General features: G+C 40.6%; 1 protein-coding gene across 4 annotated transcripts in view; it reads right to left on the minus strand.

The window, feature by feature from the left end:
• The window catches only part of CCDC80 (coiled-coil domain containing 80), a 35,214-nt gene that overhangs the window by 6,948 nt on the left and 9,585 nt on the right, over positions 1-18,681 (minus strand). For all 4 annotated transcript variants that reach the window (XM_014838657.3, XM_014838655.3, XM_014838656.3 and 1 more), the window contains exons 3-5: positions 16,679-16,835; positions 5,273-5,409; positions 3,885-4,033 (exon numbers count right to left, since the gene is read on the minus strand). In XM_014838657.3, coding sequence (XP_014694143.1) covers positions 3,885-4,033; positions 5,273-5,409; positions 16,679-16,835 — 443 coding nt within the window. The remainder of the gene's footprint in view (positions 1-3,884; positions 4,034-5,272; positions 5,410-16,678; positions 16,836-18,681) is intronic.

Genomic DNA, 18,681 nt, shown 5'->3' on the forward strand with positions numbered 1-18,681 from the left:
AAATCTCTTTCTTGATGACAAGGTTCTCTAACTAGGACCTGAGTAACTGGCCCTAATACTACTAATAACCAGCATTTATTGATTGCTTACTTAGTGCTATGTTCTCAGACATCATTACCTTTAGTGCTGAATTTGCCTTTCACAACAACCCTAAGAATAGATACTCTTATCCCCATTTTGCAAATGAGAAAACTAAACCCCAGAGAGGTTATGTGATCAGCCCAAGTTCACACAGCTAATATGTGTAGAAACCAAGAATCAAATTCAAAGCTGTCTTACCTATGCTTTTAAGTATTACACTATTCCACTTTAATTTTTAAGATCAATTATAATAATCAGCACAGTGATTTTGTGAGTTGTAACCACAAGTCATGCACAGTCATAGGACAATCAAATTATAATCATATACCATTCTGAATATCCATTAAAGATGTTCCTGAAATAGTAATGAATATAAGAGCCCATAAGGCTCTTACATTCGAAGGAAAATACATAGGGTGCTATCCCATTCAAAAGACTTTAGATGCAACATGTGTGTACATGCCTTAAGAATCAAAAAAATGCCAAATTCAAATCAGTGATCAACGTGAATGAGCATTCCAAGCTTTGTGAGTGAACAAAATTGAGATAACATCAGCTTTCCCTTTCAAGTTTTGAAACCCAAGACATGGTGATTATAAAAGGACACTCTGCCTGGAGATGGTGAGAAGACTCCCTCAGGATGCCTGTGGCAGGTCGCACAGCTGCCCAAGTCCTTGGTTATAAATAACAGCAATGAACTGGATGGTAACTGTCTGTTTTAGAGGTTGGACAACCTGATTTTACTGAGATGGGTCAGCAAGCATGCATCTTTCAGTCCTGCAAAATTTGGAATTATGGAGAGAAAGTTTTCAAAGAATCAAAATCATAGTAACAATCTATATTTCTAAGAAGGATCCTGGTCTTCTTTTTTTTTTTTTCTTTCTGCTTTATCTCCCCAAATCTGCCCGGTACATAGTTGTATATCTTAGTTGTGGGTCCTTCTAGTTGTGCCATGTGGGATGCCTCCCCAACATGGCCTGATGAGCAGTACCATGTCCGCGCCCAGGATCTGAACCCACGAAACCCCAGGCTGCCAAAGCGGAGCATGCAAACTTCACCACTCCGCCATGGGGCTGGCCCCACTGGTTTTCTTTATATAATTTATGTTCTTAAGAAACTTAAGAGAATTTTGCTTAATAAAATGACAACCTTGAAATTCCAATTAGAACATATAGTTGAGTAATTGGTTTAGAAGTATGGTTTTAAGTTGAAGTCTTACTAATTGTATGCAGTTACTGGAACATCTGAGAAAACTTTAGAGTCATTGTATTTACAAGATTAATTTGTTAAACTTATGGATCATTTAAGTACTCAGAAAGGTTTTGTTCACTTCAAGCAACTGAAAGAAATATATTAAATATACAGTGACTGTTTGAAATAATGAAGTTGTTTAATTACTTAGTAGGCAAGATCTAACATTATTTAAAGCCCCTTAAAAGTGACAGCTAAAATGCTAGGTTACAAATAGAATAATAAGATTTAGAAGCCTAACTTAAAAGTTTAAGAGAGAGCTAAGGTCTTGAATTCATAACTTGGGTATATCTAACACTAATTGTTAAAATCAAAAGTAAACTTCTGGGGCAGCCCAGTAGTGCAGCGGTTACGTTAGCATGTTCTGCTCCAGCCGCCCAGGGTTCGCCGGTTTGGATCCCAGGTGTGGACATTGCACCGCTTGTCAAGCCATGCTGTGGCAGGTGTCCCACATATAAAGTAGAGGAAGATGGGCATGGAAGTTAGCTCTGGGCCAGTCTTCCTCAACAAAAAAGAGGAAGATTGACAGGGGATGTTAGCTCAGAGCTAATCTTCCTCAAAAAAAAAAAAAGGTAAACTTCTAAAAAAGCTTTTCTGCCTTAAAAAAAAAAAAAAGAAAAGAAAACACCTCGGGGCCGGTCCCGTGGCGCAGCGCTGAAGTGCGCACGTTCTGCTTTGGCGGCCTGGGGTTCACCGGTTCGGATCCCAGGTGTGGACATGGCACTGCTTGGCAGGCCATGTTGTGGTAGGCATCCCACATATAAAGTAGAGGAAGATGGGCACGGATGTTAGCTCAGGGCCAGTCTTCCTCAGCAAAAAGAGGAGGATTTGGCAGCAGTTAGCTCGGCTAATCTTCCTCAAACAAAAAAAGAAAAGAAAAGAAAAGAAAACACCTCAAGGGCAACAACAAGCTCTTATCATCGTCTTCTAAATCATCTCTATCTAGAGGGATAACCTTGGATCAGAAGGTGGTGTTTCAATGCCCCCAGGACCAGACGAAGAGCCATCTGCCCCCTGGAGTCCTAGAGCCCTTGCTCAGCCAATAGAGCAGCCTGAAGACTAAGCTGAGCTTCAAGTCCCCGTGGAGACATGTGCCTTCCATCGCCATTGCAGATACTTGCACTGCACTGGAATTTTGGATAAAGGAAGAACCTCAGGTTCCTTTCAGCTCTGAGATCCTGTGGTTTTAGGAGTATCTTCCTTCGCTTCAAACTCTGGGTATCTGGGTCCAAGACTAAAAAGAATTCATGTTATATTTTCAAAAGAAGTATTAGATAAGAATGTGGACTTTGAGAGCCAGATTAGCCTGGGGCCACTAAATCCTAGAATTGACACTAGCTCAGGGATGAGAGAAAGTTACTTAATCTCCATTAGCCTCAGTTGTCTCCTCGGCAACACGACAACAGTTACAGTACATAGATCATGGGATTCTTGTGAAGCTTAAATTTGGGAAGGAAGATGAGTTGCTTGGTACAGAAGTGAGCCCACAAAAAGTGACCACGGTATCCCTGGGATGGAGATTGGGCTATTTGCTATCATTCTTATTTATGAGGGAGAGATTTTTCAGGCAGGTTGAGAAGTGTAGGGTCAACATAGCTAATAAGTTGCAGACCTGCAATTTGAATGAATGATAAATCCTATGCTCTTTACACATCATGATGTTGTCTCCTAAGAAGCCCATGCCTCCTGAATCTAGAAGAATTCAGATTATCTACTTAGGAAGGAAGTTCTGCCCATAGTGATACACAGTTAACACTGAGCCTCCAAGAAAATCCTCACTCCATTTCTGGAGCCCCTCAGCCACACAGTTGGGCATATTACAACCACATATTGCGGGGTATTAGCCTGAGGTCTCTGTGAGTTTATTTGTTGTGGGTAGAATCTCTGTAGCTTTGCACTTCTTAGGGCCCCAAAGGCCCTGTAGAATTTTGATCCAACATGGGGGAAAGAATGGAGAACAGAGGAAGTAGGGTCATTTTTTTTTTCCACCCTTCTCTGCTAAGTAGTGGAGTTTCCATACAATGGTTTTCAATAGACTGCACGCCCGGAGGAATCAGGGAGCTAGGTCAAGAGGATTTCTCCTTTTGGGGTCCTAGTGGGACATTTGTTGTTCGCTGTGGAGTTGCAGGGAAGCAAAAAATCAAACACAGTGTGCCTGTTTGGAACTGGAAGGGGCCTAATAACTAAATACGTAAAATAAAAATGCTGTATACAAAGCCCTCCAAATTTACTGACGGAATAAATTAACCCTCACAGGTCCGAATTCTGTACATTCTGGGCCAAAAAAAGGAACAGAAAAGAGAGAAAAGACCTATCCAAAGCCACCAAATCAGCATTCAAGCTTGGAGCTGACCCCAGTCAGCCTTGTGACCAGAGCCACTTCCAACGGGACGAGACTAAGCCCAGTGGCGAGCGGCATGAAGCAGACAGACTCCTCACCAGGGAGGGTCACTCTCTGCACACACTCGTGTTGCTTTGTGTTTCTTCGGTGTTTTCATTAGCTCATGCAGGACACATGCCTGCCTGCATGGGGGACTCCAAAGGTGGTGTACCTGGATAGGAAGTTCTCCAGCGACTGCTTCTTGTCTTCCTTGCAAACAATGCCCTCCTTCTTCTGCTTTTCCATGTCTTTGATTCGGGACTGGAAAGTATCGATCAAATCGAACACAGACTTCATTGCTATGGGCACCTCATAGTATTGCTGTTGAAGAAAGAATAGAATGTATATATAATGGATGACGGTGTTCAGGGGATAGAGAGCCTGGGGGAATTCAGAGGAGCGCTGGGGAAATCAGAGCCTGGAGGGATCATTGATCTAGAAACTCTCTCCTGTAGTAGTTCCTCTGCTGATGTTTTGAGGTTCAGAATCCGTGAAACAATTGCCCTTTACCTTTTATGCAGTTTTCTTCTTGACTACACTCCTTTTATTGGAAAGGGTCCATGCCCTCCTCACCACACATACCCTCGGCTCACTTCCCTACCTCTGGGTCTGAGTTGGCTCCTGTTCACTCCACAACTGGAGAGAAAGTGAGAAACACTGGAATTAACACAGGAAACCAAATGGGATAACATGGTAGAATATCTGACCTGAGCACTAGGGGTAATTTTCCACCAGAAGGAGGCTTTCTGTGGTCATCAGGAATCTACATAAATTCTTTTTATGATTCCCAGAGACTATTTTATTGAGTGAGCATCACTTAAAATCAGGTCATGTTTGCTTATGTATTCTCAGAAAAAAGTGGAGATTCAACTTAAGGATAATGAAATTGCTTCCTGGCTCATAGCTGTCTGGACTTACAACAGCAAACTGAGATGGATTTGAGGGCTGGCCGAACATAACCAGCATAAGTTAGAGAGAAGTCTTGACATGGCTTGGAGCTATGCCCTCAATGGGAGTTCAGTAAATCACAGACTGTGAAAGCTATCAGAGACTTAGGGATCATTTGTCCAACCTCTGACATTAGAGGTGGGGTAACACAGCATGGAATGAATTAATGAAAAGATCTCCCTCTAGGGAGAAAGTAGGTATAAAACCCTACTGTCTTGTCCATATTGGATCAGGAGGTAAACTTCTAGGCCCTTCCAAAGTAAGTCTATGTTAAATCTGGGTTTCCTGAAGGCAGAGTCCAAATATTCTTAACCTTTTATCCTCTGGTCCTGGCTCATGATAGATGTTCAATAAGTGTCTAATGAATGCATGACAATGATGTTACAGAAGAATTTAGTCTGACTCAAGTATCTGGGCCATTGGAGGTCATCCAATCCAGTCATTTCTAGATACAAATTCTATAGGACCACAAGGAATATTTGGGCTATTTCAAAAGCTTCCCATTTATGAAATAATTTGTGCTTATTTATATACCTAATAGACTCATTGACAAAAAAATGCAGTCGCTATTTTAAGGAATGACACTACATCATCTGAAACAGGACCCTGTACCTTGACTCTCAGGTCCACATCTGTGAGCACCATGAAGAAGTCATTGTAGGTCATTCCGTACTCTTTCCTCAGCTCGCTGATGAGATGCTGGTCCACCAAGTCCTCGTCATCCACCACTCGCATGGGTTTCTCATTATCTTAAGACAAATGAAATGTGAATAAATACAGGTACGACAAGGCAGAAAGCAGTGGGAAACGAATGGATGGAGGCTCTGAGCCTTTGTCCGAGTTAATTACAACAGCTTTTGTTAGTTGCACATATTCAACTAACATTTCCTTTGAACAAAAGTTTGCAAAGTGAATAAATAAATATAGAAACAAATGAATAAATAAAGTCATTGTGAAAGTCACTCTTCTAAAGATCATCAAGCCCCATCTCTGCCCACCCTGGTAGTGGTGAATCAGAAGAAGCAAAGTGAGAGCGAAGGCTGCCGAGTCATCCCTGGAAAAAAAAAGACTGCTACCCCACCCCCGGATGAGTCATCACCCTCACTCACCAGGGAACTGGACCCAGATACTCTCAAGTTTTATTTCATTTTGGAAATTCATTTTAGTTTTAATTATTGAGTTAGCTAAGTTCAAAATCTGTGTCTGTTCCTCCCTTTTATTATAGAATCACTTTGGGACTCAGTGAACCACATCATTGCTATGGAGAAAAGTAAGTCTAAGTTCAAATCTGGTCATTTTGGCCCCCCAAAAGTAAAGATATGCATAATACAAGTTTCGTCAGTGAATACAATTTCAAGCAGTGTTACTAAATTTACGGAAGTTTTAACAATTATGTATTTTTCCAAACATCATGCCCTAAAAATAGATTATTATAATTCATTCAGAATGGTTCCTGAATGTCTCACACGGTTACTGGGAGGTTGAACATGGCGACTACTGTGTCTGGAAAGTATTTTGAAATGATAGGACAGCTTTATTTGCTTCTTCCCTCCCACTCAGTCACAGTTTCCCTCAACCCTACTAAAATTTTTATCTGCAAAATAATTCCCTGTATTTAAGAAAAACATGAAAAAGTTAAAGTTAACAAATGATGCTAATGGATATACTAGGGAAGAGAGTCTATCAGTTATTCTCAACATTGCTACCCAAAAAACAGTACCGCAGTAGAAACAACCACAATTTTGCAGATACAGAGGTTATGTATCTTGAGTACAGTAGACTGTTACTCTTTTATTGATAAAAGGAAGACAATTACAATTTAACTATTACTGTGGTTTATTTGATTAGGACCATTGAAAGTATATAAACACAGAGCCTGATTCTCCCAAGCAGATTAAAGTGAGAGGAGAAAGAACCTGTTTTTCTCCCCAAAATCACAACAGTTCTTGCTGGAGGTGGTCCAACGGCATGAGAGCTGAGAGCCTATATGAGAACCGAGCACTGTCAATGAAATGAAAAATGACATGCCTCATAAACACAAACTATTTTTAATGTACCTTTTTGAATGAATTGCTAGATTCATGCTGTTGGTTTTTAGTATATCTCACTGAATAAAAATAGCAAGTTGCAGAATAAAATGTACAGTATGACTTTATTCTTGGTTAAAAGGAAATAAAGCAAAAGAAAATACACCCACATGGGAATATCACAGGAAAACGTCCAGGAGGACACACAGCTGATAACAGTGGTTGCTGCTGGGTAGAGGGGAAAGGTGAGGTGGAAGCTTTCACTGTTTACTCTATGCATGTCTATGTTATTTAAATTTTAACAAGGAGCAAATGTTACTTTGTGATTAATAATAATAATAACAATAATAAAGGAAATCATTTAAAAACTGATTTTGAAATGTCCTTAACAACTAATGTCCTGATTCTAAGACTTTATAGACCAGATTTTATCTTGAACCTAGGATTTCCCATTTTTCATTCTCAACATACACTCATTTTTGCTTTTGTTCATTCAACAAAATATTCGTCACCAATGTCCTGAGCTGATTCTGTGCTGGGTGCTGGATTCAGAGAAAAGTAACTTGGACAGTGTTCAAGTTTCTAATTGGAATCAAAATTAGACTATTAACATCTACCTAACAGATAAAGTCACAAAAACCACTGAACAGCTGAGATGGAAGGAAGCTGGAGATTGTAGTAGATTTCAAAAATGGTCCCAATTCTCCACCGTCCCTATACCTACACTTTACTGGTAACTGCGGCTCCCTGTTACAGCGAATGGGTTGAGCTGTACTACCTCTTGATTCTGAGCTCATCTGTACAACTCTCTTTGGCCGGGTTAGACAATGTTAGCACAAATGACGCTAGAATAAATTAATAAACAGAGGCTAGAAATGGGCCTGCATATTTGAGATTGCTCTTGACTCCGCCATCGCCATGAGAACCTGTTTACACTAGTCTTCTGGAGGATAAGTCAAGCCAAATTACTCTGACTCTTCCCAGCCAGGACTGTTCCAGATCAACTGACAGCCAGTTGACCCCTAACATGTGTGCAAGCTCAGCTAAGATTAGCAGAATCCCCTAGCCAACAGGCAGCTGACTGCAAATACATGAACAAACCTAGCCCAGCCCAGCCCAGATCAGCTGAACACTACAGACCTGTGACTAAACAAATGTTTAATGTTGTATGCCATTGAGGTATGTGTGTCTTTATTACATAGCCTTATGGTGGCAGTAGATAACTGATAAGGACATCATCTGGCCCAACCCAGTCACATTTTTGAGGATGAAATAAGGAACTGTAGTGAACACTGAGGTGTGCTATCCGGATCCTACCTTCAGAACTAAGGCTTCTGCAAGTGTTAGCAGCCGAATTCCTCTCTGAAAATTGCTCTCCTTAGAAAAGAGCTGCCTTTCCCCAAGTCACACTCTTACTAGGAGACAGCCCACATTCGATGGTTGATGCAGTGCGGGAGGGAGTAGATATAAAAGCTATTCCCCTTGCGTCAAAGTACCAACTCTGAAGGGTCAGTTGCATTACAATTTAAATTTACCCTCTGTCTTCTTGTATTCCTCACCCCTCATAGGCATTATTCTTGAGAATATTCCCCATTCACCTCCTGCATGCAAATCTCAGAGTCTCAAAGTCTGTTTTCCAGGGAACCAACCTAACACAGACCCCAGGAAGGTAGCAACTTGCTCAAGTTCACATTGCTACTTAATAACAGAGTGAGGGTTAGGACTCAGGTAGTACGGCCTCACTCCAAACCAGTACTCTGTCTACTTAACCAAAATACATCACATTCAAGGACAGAGAGGACCTAGGACCAAGATTCAAGCCAAACTTTGTTCTACTAGCAGATGGCAAGAAACCAATTTCATGGTCTGGTTTCTCCTTTCAACTAAAATATTTTCTGAAATGTTTTGACTGAACATTAGAAATGAAACAGTTTGCACTCCCAGCCTTCAGAAATATGTACATCCCAAATGAATGTTTGTGCAGAGAGAATCTGCCAAAGAAAAAGAATGAAAACATTGATCAACACTGGATCCAACTAGGTTGAGGGTAATTCTACAGTAAGACAGAGTCCATCTCTGGCCAAATTCTGAAGAAGGTGCATGTGAGGCCAGCTCTCGTCTCCAGCTGCTTGCTCCTGCCACAAGTCTCTGTTACACTCTGCATTCTGTCTAAATCAGGGCTGGGTAAGCAAGAGGTTCTCTTTAGCTTGGAAAAGCAACATAAATTCAGCAGCTTCTTATTAAGTGTATTCAAGTTCTGCCAAAGTTCTCTAGCCCTTGTCAAGGGTTCCAGGGCTTAGAAACAAACATTCTTTAGGACACATTGTATATATAAACTGTCCACATGGTCCGGATCCAGCTAAAATGATTCACAGATCCACGTCCATTTAGTGAGATTTGGTCATTCCACACAGCCTCCCCCTAGACCTAAGATTTCTGAAGAGGGACGAGAGGGAGGGTGAACTCTGTTGGGTGCTGGTAAGGACTGGCCCTACAAGCGTGACATTTGCCCAGTTTCCCACATTTTAAGAACTCCAGCTTCCAAAGTCAGTGGTCAAATTCAGGTAGTAGTAAATTTCTTCATGTATTTGCTTTTCCATGTCTGAGGATAGACAGCAATGACACTGCAGAAAAATTCAGCTTCAGTTGCAACTTATTAAATACCAACTGTGTGCCAGGCATTACGTTTGAAGTTTCCACCTATGACTGCTTCTTCTCTGTGATATCCAGGGTTTCTCCTCTTCCCATCCCTCCTTCTCTAAGTTGAGGTCATTCCACCAATGTCCCTGGACCTCTTCAGCCTCTCTCGTTGCTTCAGAAATTCCCTATCTCTTCTGGCAATTTTTCAAAGTCTGATCCTCTGGAGCACATGTTAAAATTGCGGTCCTTGGATTCAGACCACTTAGATCAGAATCATTAATGGTGAGGCCCAGGAATCTGCATTTTAACAAGTTTCCTGGGTGATGGTTATGTACTCTAAGGCCAGAGAGCCCCTGTGCCACAGGATAATCCAAATCCTTGGCATAGCATACAAGGCCATTTATGTCCTGGACTGAGCCTACCTTAACTAGCTCATCCCTGAACTCTTCTTCCATAGGTTATGCTCCAGCCGTCTATTTTCAGTTTCTAGGAACATGCTTTATCTTTCTGGAATGCTATCCCTGCCCTTGTCCGCATGGGAACTCCTAATTACCGGTGCAACCTGTCTTTACCTCACCTGTGCACTCACGACATTTTTACATTCTTCTGTAATAATAATTATCACTTTGCATCGCAACCAATTGTTTACATGTTTATCTTCCTACCAGATAAGAACAACTCATCAATAGGGACTGAGTCTTGGTTATCTTTTATATCTTTACAGCTTGGCACACAATTAGCACTCGGTACCAATTTGGTAATATGAATACTCTCCCCTAAGAAAGATATCAAATGAAGAGTGTAGGGAGGGATAAAGAAGATAAGCAATTCTGGGTCTGTGTAGAAAACCCACCATCAAACTCTTACATTTTCCTTTGATCTTGTGAGCCTGAAACACAGCTAGTCTAAGCGTAATTTGAGAAAGTATATCATATACATTTATTTCGTAAATTTGGTTTTTCATATATGAGGTCTCAAATTGTATTAATCATATTTTTTATTTTCTATATATTATGATGCTTTGATATCTTAAAAAACCCTTCTGGCTGAGGAGAGACTGCCCCACTCCGGGCTAGCCAATTCTTAGAGAGCAAAGGGCCCAGCCCGGAGCATGTCTTTGAAATGCAAACTAACCAATCCAGAGCCTTACCTCCTCTATCCGGCCCAGGCACCCACCCTGGGAGACAATATTCCTCTGCTTTAATAGTCTCAGGGCCCGTTGTCAGGCAGCTAGGGACCAGCTCATAGCCCAAACCCTGCTGAAATTGTTCAAACTAGCCAATCCAAAGCTGTTCACCCTGCCCTGCTTTGCCTTTCCCATGGAAACCCCAATAAAGGCAGTGGTCTAGCTCTCCCCTCACTCTTGCTTCTGCTTCCTGACCAAAACTTGATGTTCTTCCTATGGCCTTGCGAGGCACACTAGTTTCCTCCCTGGGACCTGTGAGTAATAAATTCTATTTTCCTTTGGCATCCTGGTCTCTTACGTGTCATTTACCAAACTGCACCATTCACCCAGGACCTTAATATACCCTGTTCTGGAGTAACGTACAACATAAACAAAACATATTTATAATGCACTTAAAATATAACTGTCCTATTCAAGGAGTCAACACAGGACAAAAATCTCTAGGTTGTGCATTGGATAAATATGGAAGCAAAAACTCCAGCAGAGGCTGAATTGCTTTTATCTCAAGAATATTCCCAGGATTGCTGAGCAGTCTGTAGTAGATTGTTTCAGTTAGGATAACCTTGGCCTCCAGCTATGGGATTTACTTCCTTTTGATTGGAACGTGAATTTAAATGGCTTTGTAGTTGATCCATTGGCTCCTATTTTACTCTCTGAGTGGGTCGTTTGCCTACCTTCTACCACTCGGTGGGATGAGCCACTGGATGAAATTGATAGCTGGGACTAGCATGGCCACTCCTGATCACAAAGCTGCTGCTCTCATTTGTCCCTAGAAAGAGCAATTTATCCTATCTGAAGAATGAGTCCTGCCAGGTATTTCTCTGTCCTACAGACTGACTCTACCAAAACTTAAACATTATTTAAAATTTATTTGAAAAATATATTCAGAAATCTTTACATGGTTTACCAAATAAAGTTCGAATTCTTTGTCATGGTATGAGAAATTCTCTAAAATTAGGTGCCAATCTACATTTCTAGTCCTCTCTTCCTTCTATCCTACGCCCAACCCTCTGCTCAAGACCAAACCTGGTTGCAAATCAGAATCACTCAAGCAACATTTTAAAAAAAGATTCCTCGACCACGTCTTCAAACTGGGTCAGTATCTTGGAGTGGGAAGGGGACTTGGGAGTCTGAATTTTCATTCTAATTTATAAAGAGTACCTACATATTGAGATTAAAAAGACGAACAACCCAACAGAAAAACGAGCAAAGAACACTAAAAACAAAATATAAATTCTCCTTAAACATATGAAAAGATGTTCAATCATACTCATAAAAAAAGAAATGCTGCCCAACAATACACTACACTAAAATACTACTTTTCACATATCACATTGGCTAAAAACACCCATAAGTTTGATTACACACTCAATGGAGAGGTTTGGGGAAATAGACACTCTTACACATTGCTGGCCGGATTGCAATATGATACAACTTGTATGGAGAGAAATCTGGAGATACGTCCAAAACTAGATACATTTTCCATTTGGCCCAACAGTCCTACTTCTCAGAATCTATCATAAAGATACATCTACATACATAAAGTGAAATACATACAGGGTTATTAATTGTGAAGTTGTTTATAGTAACGAAATGCTGAAAACAATCCAAGTGTTCATCAGCAAGGGGACTGGTTCAATAAACTGTGGCAGAAGCTCACAATGACTTAATAAAGAAGGAGGAAGATCTCCATACACTCATAAGGAAAGATTTCCAGGAAATATATTTAAGTGAAAAAAGTAAAAAGAAGGGAAATATGGGTTATTACATTTATTTGTGTTTGTATAAAGAAGCACTAAATTAATAAATAAGGAATCATAAAAGTACCTATGGGGGGCAGAGAGTAACAGGGTAAAGGAGTCAGGAATGGCTGGAAGACTCGTCTCTTTATACCTTTTAATGTAGCTTTGACTTTGGAATCCAAAAAAAGTATCGTTTCTTTAAAAAATTAAATAAAACAGAAAGTACCTTGATAGAGCCATCATCCGTTGAAAAATCTACTCAGGTTCAAGGCCCCTCCATTAAATCCACCCAATTTTCAAAATCCTCTGATATTTACAATATCTCCTCTGATGACTGCAATTGAAAGAGCACATCCCTCCACCATGTTCTTCAAACAATTGTTTTATCAGGTGCTTTTTGCTCCTTGATTGTCAAGGGCTGATCTTGACACTCATACACTTGATGTCAGAGGCAGCAAAGACAGTGGAATAGGATGACTGAACAAGTTAGGGGACAGGCTCTCTAGCCTCTAGGGCACAGAATGATTGATAATCAAAGACTGAATAAGCAGAGAGGGACAGCCAGTGTCTGGAAATCTGATCAGTCACCCAGCCTTGCCTCCCAGCTCAGGGTGGCAGGGTAGAGAAGGCAGCTGCCAGGCAGTGTCACCAGTGATGAAAGGAGGAATTGGGGCAAAGGGTCCATTTTTCAGGTGCTCCTGAGGAAAAGGAGCATTTTTGCATTGTTACGGATCCGGATCCTGATAGTTGTGAGGCTTGTTCATAAAGAACAATTCTCTTCAACAGGATCAAAGACAGAAAGAGCATTTTAGGCTGAAAACTGTTCTATCATTCTCACTAATAAAAGTTATTTTAGAAATTCAGCTATGAATTCTTTACTCATATGAATAAGGAATCAACACTTTCTCTCCTTGTTGCCACATTCCACCTCCATCAACTTTTCCATCTCCCTTTTTATCCATTACCCTTGTGGAAATTAATAAACAGAAACCTCATTTAATCTGAGTCAGAGGCCAAAAGGGTGTGTTCTCATGCCCTCTGCCAGCCCAACAGGAAGAAGAAAGACTTCCTCTTCTTGACTGGCAAGAAGCTCAGCCAATGAGAGACTGTCAGAACTGAGCCAATGAAAAGTCACTACATATTGAACTCCCAATTCCTCCAATGGACTCCTGGTTTACAATAGCCTTCCCAACCTCCTCTTCCTCCTTATAAGAGTTTCTCCTCCCTTTCTGCTGGAGGATTTGCAGGTGGCTCACCCTGGTTGCAGATCTGGAATTGCAATTCTTTGCTGATCCCAAATAAACCCATTTTCATATGGAGACATAACTGGCTGTCTATCTGTTTAAGGTCAACACCCTCGGACTCTTCTTGTTTCAAAAGAAGCTGTCAAAGAACTTCCTTTGCCCCATAAAAATTCTAGCCCTTAAAATTTGGTAATCGAATATCAGTCTCAAAATATTTTTTGTCCCTGTATTTTGCTAAGAAAGAAACATGTTTGCTACATTTTTCCTCACTTTCTTCATTCTTCAATAAAGTGTCTTTGCCAGCAACTTCTTCCTATCTGACGAACTTTGTCTGTAATCCATCCTCTTAACACATACACCAATATTCCTATTTCAGACCAGTATTTTAAATACCACTAACAATTAAGAATGTCTTTATGTGTTAGGTCGTTCTAAACTCTTGTGTATAATATACTCTGGGCTGGCAAAACCAGGAATTTGGCCAAGCATAAATAACTTCTGTTAGGGTAATACCTGAAATCTTAAGGCAAGTTTCCTGGCATCTGTAGGTCCATCATCTATAGTTCAAATACATTTAGCAATATGGACCAGCTGGTGAGCACAGCCCACACTGTAATTGGATGTGGGCCTCTGCTTTCAAGGCCCAGGAAAAGTCTGGAAGAGTAGAGAGTACTTGATTTATTTTTAAGGAAAGTAAAGCCATCTGATATATTTCCAGCTGAAAATCGGTCAAGGATGGAGTTTGGTTCACTGAGACCACGGTGCTTGGCAATTCATATTTTCCCATGGCTGACTCCCAGTCCTGGCTGAAAATACTACAGCCTTTCCATAAGGGTAACCTGGGACATGACACAAGGAGAGAAAGGCCTTCCAGGAATTAGTTGAGAAACAAAATAAAAGGCCCCCCAAATCATGTCCAAGCTGCCATTCAGTGAGAGGCAAACACCCAAATCACAATACCTGACTTCCAATAAGGCACAAAAGACAACTTCAGTCCCTCTACAGTTCATATTCAATCCAGATGTCTAAAAAACAGCAAGATTAATGCTAACAATTTGCCAAGGCAGCACCAGATGCTTATAACAGTTAGGACCATATAGAGATTGAGGTGAAAGATATAATGATTTTTTCCAAACTTCTCTGAAATAAGGAATGAGAATTCTTTGCGTAAGAGTTGGTGGATCACACATTTGACAGTGGGAACACCTGGTGGAGGAAGGCTTTCATCACCAGCCAGCACCAGTTTCTGTACTGGACTGAATACCTACTTCCTCTCTAGACATCTGGATTATAATTAAGCTCACTGGCTCAGGCTACCATTTGAAAATTCAGAAGCAAGTGCTTGAATTCCAGTTAACCACTGAATATATGGCTTTGTAGTGTTAGTCCCTGAGGCTTCAGTTTTATCATCAGGAGTAGTAAGGCAGCCTGACCTTGAAGAGCAGTTGTGAGGGTTCGCTGTCAACATTCTCTAATTAGTAGGAAGCAATTACAAGTCTTTTTCACTTATGGCTGCTCTAGTCCCTGCGACAGCTCATTGATCTCCACATGCCTGTCAGAACAAATGGTGCTGATGAGGAACACAATAATAGTACTTATTATGTGACAGGTATTTACCTACATTATCTTATTATATCTCCGGCATAGCCTGTGAAATAGACAGAACTAAGTTCTAAGCTGAGACTTAGGAAGTGACTTGCCCAAGGTCACACAACAAATAAGTTGTGACTGTGGATTTGAACCGGTTGGTTTGACTCCAGAACTTCTTTTGTGTCTTTTATTTGTAGGATTATTGTTATTTTAGTTAAGGTAAGGACACTCCTTTTTTTTCCCATTCTCCCTCCCAAACATACACACAGCACAGGGATAAAGGTCCACAAACCAATCACTGAGCAATACTGATTTATGATATGACGTTAGGAAGAGCGCTGTTGATTTTCCTTCGGAGCTATCTCAGGGGGCAGCGAGCTAACAAAGACAGAGAATCTATAACTGAAACTTCTACCTGATAAGTTCTGGAGACCTGCTGTACAGCACTGTGCCTACGGTCAACAATACTATATTGTGCACCTAAAAATTAGTTGGTGGGTAGATCTCATGTTAAGGCTTGTTACCACAATAAAAAAAATATGATTTAGAAAGCTAGACCATATTAAAATCCAATTGACATTATCATGACATAGTTATCACTGTTATATGTTCAATTATACCAAGATCACATGACAGAAAAATCTGTGAGATAACGTGTTACATGTATTGAAGTTAACTGTTAACTAATAGGGAAAATATGTTTTATATTCTTTCAGATGTTTTCAGATGAAATATAGTTTATGAAAAATAGGCAGAATATGCAAATAGTGGAATATGAAGGATTTTCACTATAGTTAAAAAGAGAATTTTTAAAAGTAGAGAACGCACATAAGAAAAAAATTTTCTTAAAAAATAAAGCCCTAGAGACAACAGTAATTATAAAACAAACTGGGTGGGGTACATCTGGGGCTTCTGACTATGAGGCTGAACCACTCACAGTGAGTCTTGCACTGTTCCCATGAGAGCGGCAGCGAGTTGGCTCTCAGCTGCCCATCGCTGAGCTGTGCGCCTTGCGAGTCTCACATGCATCATTAATATGAAAAATTGTGAAAACTCTACATCTAGCCAAATTCTTGTGCTCTCCAAAAGGACTTGGGTGCAGTTCAGTCCATATTTTCAGTGACTTTTCGTTTAGCTTAACAGCTTCTCTCAGCCCTGGTTAATTCCCTCCCCAGCCTTGCCAGAATCAAGTACTTGCAAGGGTCTGGCAGGTCCCCGTCTGTGAGTGAGTCGCCTGCAGCATCAAGGCTGCAAGAAGATCAGATGGTGTTGCTCACAGGCGAGAAGACTCAGGATCCAGAAGAGAGCCTGTGAATACCTCTCTGGTTCTCCCCCCACTGTATTACTTCTCTCATTTTTCTCCACCTTACTGACTTTCAAACCACCGCATGCTTGCATATTTTTCATTTTGAAGTGTCAAACCTTAAACTAGAACCATCTGGAACAATGATGTAAATACCTAGGCAATCTGACCTTGTTATCACAAAGAGTGAGCCCTTCCTTTTGATTCCCCACTGACCTCTCCCATAAAGTTTGTCCCACCTTAACCATGAGAAAAACAATAATATAATTAAAATGTTTAAGAGAACCTAGCTGGAAGTGGTCGATTTTCATGGTGCTGTTGTTGATAGGGCCGAAGATGGTGATCACGGAGATTTTCCTGGTGGCCATCTTGCAGAAACTTTCCAGATACTCATCTCGCTGCTGCACATACATGTTGTTCTCAGCCTTAGGAGTGGTGATCAGCTGGAGGTGGGTGAAGGCAAGCAAATATTAATTCATAGTGATAGTTTCATACTGAGGAAAAACCCAAAGGGATGATTTGTCATAGAGCGCTGGTAGTGACTTTCACCTAAACAAAACTATACTGTTCTGTAGGACAGTTAGCATAATTATGACCAAAAAAGACCATTTGGAAGGGTTTTTTAAATGGCTCCAAACAGCTTAGAATTTTCTGCATGCTTCCATTGTTTACCTTCTTTACTAGTCTCCATGCATCTTGGTTTTCTCATTTGCAAACTCTGCACAGGAATACTTATTTTGCAAGGCTGTTGTGAGCATCACATGAATATTTGGCATGTAATAATTGTTCAATAAATGCTACCTCCCCTCCCTCATTTGATCTTCATTATTCCTAATTAGCTGCTCAGACCTTCATGAATTTAGTGATTTCTATGATTATTTCATGTCCCACAGGGTTGAGAGGGTTTCATAACCAGGTCTTGGGCACAATGGAACATTCTATGATTTAGGATTTTTATTAGGATATCTTGTAGAAAGTTTCTACCATGGCCTTTTGGCCTATGTTTTGTCACATAGAATATATCCCTTGTCACAGGGGGCCTGTACAGAGCCCGAGTTGGACATCTTTGATCTTGGAGGCCTCCAACCGTATGGCTTTCACGCTTTCAGTTCTGCCTTCTCTCCAGTTCAGACCTGGTATTTTTTATCTAGCCCCTGTGTCCTTCACGCTCACTGTGAACCCCTGACTTCTTCTGGGGAAAAAGAGGAAAGAAAGAACAACAGAAAGAGATGATTTAGTCACCAGCCATCTGGAAAAACATATATTGCATTATTTTAGATAAAAGAGGATAGCCCTATATTTTAGAGCTCCTCTTGAACCCTCTCTCTACGAATGCCTCAATGTTTTCATCTAGCCCTATATAAAAGTCTATCTACTCCCTTGATTATTTTTGTTGCCTTTTCCGGAGCCTTCTCCAATTTTATCAGGCTTTTCCTGAACAGAAACCAGAACTGTGTACCATACTCCACAAGTCGGTGGGCACAGTGCTGTTCACCTGGAGGTGAGAGGATGTAAAATTTTATTCTGATGATGACCAGGTCTCTGTCAATCTCTTTGACCTCAAATAGCTCACTAGGCTGATGTCTACAATGAACACTGTCTATTCACGCTTTGCTCACCCATCGCCGAGCTCAGAGGCCAGCCTCCATACACTTTCTTGCATTAGACCACATTTAAATTTATCAGCCACTTCTTTACTTACTCATCTAACCTTATAAAATATTTCTGAAGTTTGTAGTTATTAGCCTGGCATTTTTCAGAGGGGAAGTCACCATGTCGTTAACCTTCTCCAAATACTTTATCAAAATGGTTAATGAATCTGGTCCCAGCTTGATCCTGCTGTTGATTTTTCTGTCAGAGATGTACTCATTGCTGCCTGAAGCTTTCCCTTCTAAGAGGTCTCTCTGCTTGACAAACTTCTATTACTCATTGAGTGTAACATTAACAAAGGTTTTCAGGGATGGAGTTATTTTTTTCTCAGATCATTATTTATTTTAAGTAGACCTGATTGAGTTTATTTTTGATCTTGTATTTATATGCCTGTTCAGAGGAACAGAGTGGGTAAGAAGGGCCTGTTTTAGAAGTGTAATTTCCCAAGAGGAAAAAGAGAAAATTTCCAAAAATTTATTTGCTGATTCATCCTTAGCCTTAAAAAAAATTTTAAGGTGGCTATAAAAAGATATGGTGATGGTATTTTTGCTTTGTTTGCTAGTTTTTAATTAGCTAGATGACATTTGAAAATATTTCTTCAGGTTTTGATGGTAGCCCAAATCGTGGAGTTTTAGTTTT

This window comes from Equus asinus, chromosome 5 (assembly GCF_041296235.1).
Source record: "Equus asinus isolate D_3611 breed Donkey chromosome 5, EquAss-T2T_v2, whole genome shotgun sequence".
Lineage (NCBI taxonomy): Eukaryota > Metazoa > Chordata > Mammalia > Perissodactyla > Equidae > Equus > Equus asinus.